This window comes from Nannospalax galili, unplaced genomic scaffold, assembly GCF_000622305.1.
Source record: "Nannospalax galili isolate Female #2095 unplaced genomic scaffold, S.galili_v1.0 scaffold538, whole genome shotgun sequence".
In the NCBI taxonomy this organism is placed as follows: domain Eukaryota; kingdom Metazoa; phylum Chordata; class Mammalia; order Rodentia; family Spalacidae; genus Nannospalax; species Nannospalax galili.
Genome location: NW_008343842.1, coordinates 580,869 through 586,749, shown reverse-complemented (window position 1 = coordinate 586,749; position 5,881 = coordinate 580,869). Strand labels below are relative to the sequence as shown.

At 41.4% G+C, this 5,881-nt stretch overlaps 1 protein-coding gene across 1 annotated transcript in view; it reads left to right on the top strand.

Moving 5' to 3' along the window:
• The window catches only part of Dnah8 (dynein axonemal heavy chain 8), a 308,707-nt gene that overhangs the window by 134,545 nt on the left and 168,281 nt on the right, over positions 1 to 5,881 (top strand). The window contains exons 40-42 of the mRNA XM_008840196.1: positions 1,027 to 1,251; positions 3,114 to 3,286; positions 4,756 to 4,934. Coding sequence (XP_008838418.1) covers positions 1,027 to 1,251; positions 3,114 to 3,286; positions 4,756 to 4,934 — 577 coding nt within the window. The remainder of the gene's footprint in view (positions 1 to 1,026; positions 1,252 to 3,113; positions 3,287 to 4,755; positions 4,935 to 5,881) is intronic.

The window sequence follows — 5,881 nt, the reverse complement described above, 5'->3', positions numbered from 1 at the left end:
GGGTTTTATATTTTATTTTTTTTTTTTTTTTTTTTTTTTTTTTTTGGGGGTTTTTTTTTTTTTTTTTTTGGTCTTTTTTTGAGACAGTGTCTCCTTGTAGCCCCAGCTGGCCTGGAACTCACTATGTAGACCAGGATAGCCTTGAACTCACAAAGAACTGCCTGCCTCTGCCTCCCAAGTGCTGGGATTAAAGGCGTGCTCTACCATGCCCAGCTTGTAGAGAAGATTTTAATAGTAAGAATAAAACATTTTATTATATTTTTGTTTTATGTGTATGAATGTTATACCTGCATATATATAAGTGCACCCTTGTCATGCAGTACCTGTGGAGGTCGAAGAGGGTGTTGAATCCCTTGGAATTTGAGTTACAGAGGGTTGTTAGCCACCATGTGGGTGCTGGGAACTGAATCCGGGTCCTTTGCAAGAGAAGCCAGTGCTCTTAACCACTGGGCCACCTCTCCAGTTCCGTAGGAATTTTTTTTGAGCCAGAGTCTCACTGTACAGCCCTGGCTGTCCTGGAGTTTGGTATGTAGAGCTGGCTGGATTTGAACTCACAGAGATCTACCTGCTTCTACCTCCCGAGTGCTAGATTTGAGGGCATGTGCCCAGCAATACTGATTAAAAAAAGTTTTCTGATACATTTTATTTTATGTGTATGAATGTTCTGCCTGCATGTATGTGAGTGCGCCTGTGTCGTACAAGCCTGAGGAGGCCAGAAGAAGGTGTTGGAGTCTGTGGAACCAGAGTTATGGGTAATTATTAAGAGCAGTTGCCAGTCCAGTGCTTTGTGCTCTTCTAGAGGCTGGAGTTTGATTCCTAGCACCCGCACAGGGAGGCTCAAAACTGCCTGTAACTTCAGTGCCGGGGTATCTGTAGATACTTGCACACACACAGTATACGTTCACACAAACGCATGTACCCATAAATAAGAATTAAAATTAAAAACAGTCTCGTTTGCCTTCATGTGAATGATTGACCACTGAAATTTAATTGTTGATGCACTTGACATATTTGTCTGCTGAATAGGTTGGGCTTCTGGGAATTCAGATGCTGTGGACACGTGATTCAGAAGAGGCTTTAAATAATGCAAAAGAAGACAGGAAAATCATGCAAATAACCAACCAGAAATTTCTGGATATTCTAAATACTCTTATTAGTCAGACAACACATGATCTGACTAAATTCCACAGAGTGAAGTTTGAAACTCTAATCACCATCCACGTGCACCAGAGAGATATTTTTGATGACTTGGTAATGTATCTTTTTAAAAAATTATTTTTATTTTATATGTATGAGTGTTTTGCCTGAGCATTTCTATGTGTACCCATGTTGTACAGTGTCAGTAGAGGTCAGAAGAGGGCATTGGGTCCCCTGGAACTGGAATTATGGAGAGTTGTTAGCTGCCATCTGGATGTTGGACACTGAACCCCGAGTCCTCTGCAAGAACAGCCAGTGCTTTTAAGTGCTGCGAAGTCTCTCCAGCCCCAGTATCTTTTTATTATGCCTATGTTAAAGTCATTTGGTGTGATGATTAATAATGAACAGTTAAAGATTATTCGTAAAGGTGCACTTACATGAGCTCTCCCCCACCTGGCTCTTTTTCACAACTGTCTGCACCTGTACCGTGCCTATGACTAGGTGTGCTGGGTGCTCTAAACAATCCTCGTTTGTATTCTCACTTCTTTTTTCTCTTTTGTTTATTTATTGATTAGTTTATTGCAATGAACTCACAAATAAAAACATCACGCGGCTATATTAAGGTCTCCACTCAACCAAATACGTGCCCAGTCCCAAACTCTATGTACCTCAGTGAATTTCTATATAGTTAGAATGGTCATTCTGAAGTTGTGGAGCTTAGTTTATGTTTTTACACTTTTACTATCAATTATGTTTTTATTCACTTATCCACCACAAAAAGAAAAAAATGACAAAATTGACATCATAAAAATAATTAGTTTTAGTATAGTATAACTTTCAGAAGGGAGACCGAGAAAGGGTAATATCCGGCAATGAGGGAGGATGGAATGAAGGTCAAAGGACACAAGAGTTGTAAAGAGTTTATAAAGATAATTCATTTCACTTGTTATTCCTTTTGCTTTTGTCTTTTTGAGGCAGGGTCTCTCTGTAGCCCCAGCTGGCCTGAGGCTCTCTATGTAGACCAGGCTGACCTTGATCTCACAGAGATCTACCTGCCTCTGCCTCCCAAGTGGGATTAAAGGCGTGAGCCACCTTGCCTGCCTCACTTATTATTCTTGAAAGTCGGGAGCCAATTGATTTGGTAAGAAGTAACTGTTCTACTGAACACATACCCAGGTGCATGACATAGTTGAGTCAGGGTGCGTCATGGACTGTGGTGGACCAGTTGGGAAAGCAAAAGTCCAAGTTGAATGGAACAAAGTTTGGGAAACCCTCATAGCTGTTGTCCAACTGATAGCATCTGATAGGGCTTGGCTTGGGCACAATTCTGTAGGAAGGGAGTAAGGTGAATTGTGTTTGAATTCCCCTTGGAAAGAGGATTCTAATTAGGGGCTTTGGGCTGGGGTCAGGTTCTGCTAAAGCCAAATTGTCCATCCTAGGCATCTCAGGTTTTTTTTTTCCTTTTCTTTTTTTCCTGTTGCTGTGATTTAATACTCAAAGCAACTTAAGGGAGAAAGTTTTATCTTGGCTCATAGTTCAGGGCACAGTCCATTGTGTCAAGGAAGTCAAGGCAGGAGCTTGGGGCAGCTGGTCACAGCGCACCTACAGTCAGGAAGCAGAGGATGAGGAATGCATTCTACTGCTCAGTTCTTGTATTAATTACTGTCTGTTTCAGAGATGGTTCAACATATGTAAGCCAATAAATGTAATCCAGCACCTAAATAGCCACATTTAGTAGTGTACTTGAAATCACTTGTCTTTTGTCTCCTCCACTTTTTTAGGTAAGCACCAAAGAGCTGTGACCAAGTCTATCTATCTGTGTTCACCCAACGTAGTGGCAAGTGCAGGAAGGGAAGCAATAAATATTACATAGCGAAGAAGCAGTTCATGAACGAGAGAATAAAAACCGCTCTTATCCTTATGTTTTAGGCTATTGCAATGCAGAATGCAACTTTTTTGTGTTTCATGTTTTTAAGGTAAAAATGCACATCAAGTCTGTTACTGACTTTGAATGGCTAAAACAGAGTAGATTTTATTTTAAGGAAGATTTGGATCAGACCGTGGTATCTATTACAGATGTTGATTTCATTTACCAAAATGAATTTCTGGGATGTACTGATCGACTTGTTATAACTCCGTTAACAGACAGGTAGGAAACATGGTGTTTTGTAATTAAATAATATGCCTAATGTTGCCTTAAAAATCATGATTGAGCAGCATTTTCTGGACACACAACAGCATGCGTAAGACCCGTGCAAGCTCAAGCCAGTCAAAATCCCAGCATGGTGAGATGGGCACAAAGTCCTGTCCCTAGCTGTGGAGTGTTGGCCATTAATAGCTGCTGGGAGAGGGAGAGTCAGTTTTCTTTAAGGGGGTCACTCCCTGGTAGATTGCCCAGGGGATGGAGCCACACCCAAGAGTATTTGGGCAACACAAATTGAATCGGATGGGCTTTAAAAAAAAAAAGCATGAAGTTGGGTGGGTAGGGAAAAGGTAGGTGTCTGGAGGGAGTTGGGGGAGGGCCAGTATATATAATCAAAATATACTGTATGGAATCTTCCAAGAATTAATCAAATATTACTTCAAATATAAATAAAAGAAAAAATCACACATAAGATAATTCATGAAAGCATATTGTTGTCATCTTGGCTCTGTGGTAGGTCATCAAAGCCAGTCTAACAATAAAATAACCCTCACTGTTGCTTGAATGAACATGTGAATTAATATTGTATGAAGTAGAAAAAGAGTAAAATCATTATTGAATGCTGACTACCAGTAATTCAATAATGAATTTTAGATGAAAAGATGGAAAAATACCCTTAGAACCATAAAGGAAGTTATGAAGGTGTCTTTGATATCACTGAATTCTGTCTCCTGCATTTTTTTTCTTGTCTGGTTTTGTTTTTATTATTATTATTTTGTTCATCTTTTTTTTTGTTTTTCTGAGAGAGGGTTTTACTATGTAGCTTTGGATGCTCTGGAACTCTCTATGTAGATCAGACTGGCCCCGTACTCTCAGAGATCCACCTGCCTCTGCCCCCCAAGTGCTGGAATCAAAGGCGTGTGCTACCACATCCAGCTGGTTGTGTTGTGTTTCTTGAGACCAGGTCTCACTATGTAGCCCTGGCTGGCATGGAACTTGCTGTGTAGCTCTGGCTGGCCTCCAACTTGCTGCTATCCCCCTGGCTCTGCTTCCTGAGTACTGGGATTACAGGAGTGCACCCACAGCAGCCTGTCAATCTAGAAACTGAACCTAAAGTGAAGTTTCTAGGCCAAGTCGGAAAATGAGGCAGTGACAGATTGCATCATAGTTCTTTTCAGTACCTGACACCAGGCAAGATGTGGGTCCTTTTCATCTTTCTGTACCCCATCCCATTCAGTTCAATGTGCTGTGCACATAGCTGTCTGTAGAACTGATGGGGCATCAGAAGATCCAGTTCTGCCATGTTAACCGAGTTTGCATCCAGGTAAAATCACAGAACAATGGTAGGTTTCCAGCCTCCTCTTGGGCTCTTCAACCCTTGTTTGGTCTGTAGGCTGCTCAAGCTCTGCAATAAACAGACCTTCTGGTCCATTGCACTTGCTCTTTTCTGTAACCTGTATTATCCTGTGTTGCAGATGCTATATCACGCTGGCTCAGGCTCTGGGAATGAACATGGGGGGTGCCCCAGCAGGACCTGCGGGGACTGGCAAAACAGAAACCACAAAGGACATGGGCAGGTGTTTGGGGAAGTATGTGGTTGTGTTCAACTGCTCGGATCAAATGGATTTCAGAGGTCTAGGAAGGATTTTCAAAGGCAAGTGTCAAATGATGCCAAATAATTACTTTTGATGTATTTATTTTTAATCAGTAATATTTTCCGGTATAAATCTAAAATGACACAATCCCACATAGTTAACATTGGTATAGGCTGATTTCTGTAATATTGCCATTTTTCCTGGATCAAAAATGACTAGATAGCATCAATTCCATAATACTGATCACATTATAGTGTATGCATTGAATTTATATATTGGATGATGGAAACAGAATTGATTTATATGGTCTGAAACCATAGTGGAGGAGGTACAGCACTTCTTCTTTTGCTGTGTCAAAGGAAAACAGGATGGGGCTGGCCATCAACAGTTGGGAATTTTTGAGAAAATCTTAAAACGTAGGTAGGGAAGAGGTGATTTCCGATGAGCACTGGTGGGGGTGGGGGCAGCATCCAGGGCACATCAATCTCAGAGCTCAGTCTTTGCCTTTGTGCTCCTGTCTACATGCATTCTTTGGTTATGTCATGCAGACCCAAGCTTTAAATATCATCCATATGCTAACTCCCAACTTGCATCTCTAGATCAGAATCTCCTTGAAACTCTGGCTTCATGTATCAAAATGCTTGCTTGACATTTCCGCTTCAATGTCTAATAAGTCTAACTTGACCATATCCGAACCAAACTTCTGTTTTCCCTGTAGCTATTTCCTCCAGCTCATGAAATGGCCACCCCACTCTTCCATTTGCTCAGACAAAAACCCAAACAAAGCTTTGACTTATCCTTTATATCTTGCACATCCAATCCCTTCAGCAAACAATGTTTTCTGCCTTTGTGGTATACCCCCATGGACCAGTGAAATGGCTCAGTGGGTCAAGGCTCTTGCCATTGAACCTGATGACCTGAGTTCGATCCCTGGAAACCACATGGTGGAAAGAGAGAATCAACTCCCACAAGTTGTCCTCTGACCTTCACAGAGATGTCTTACCCC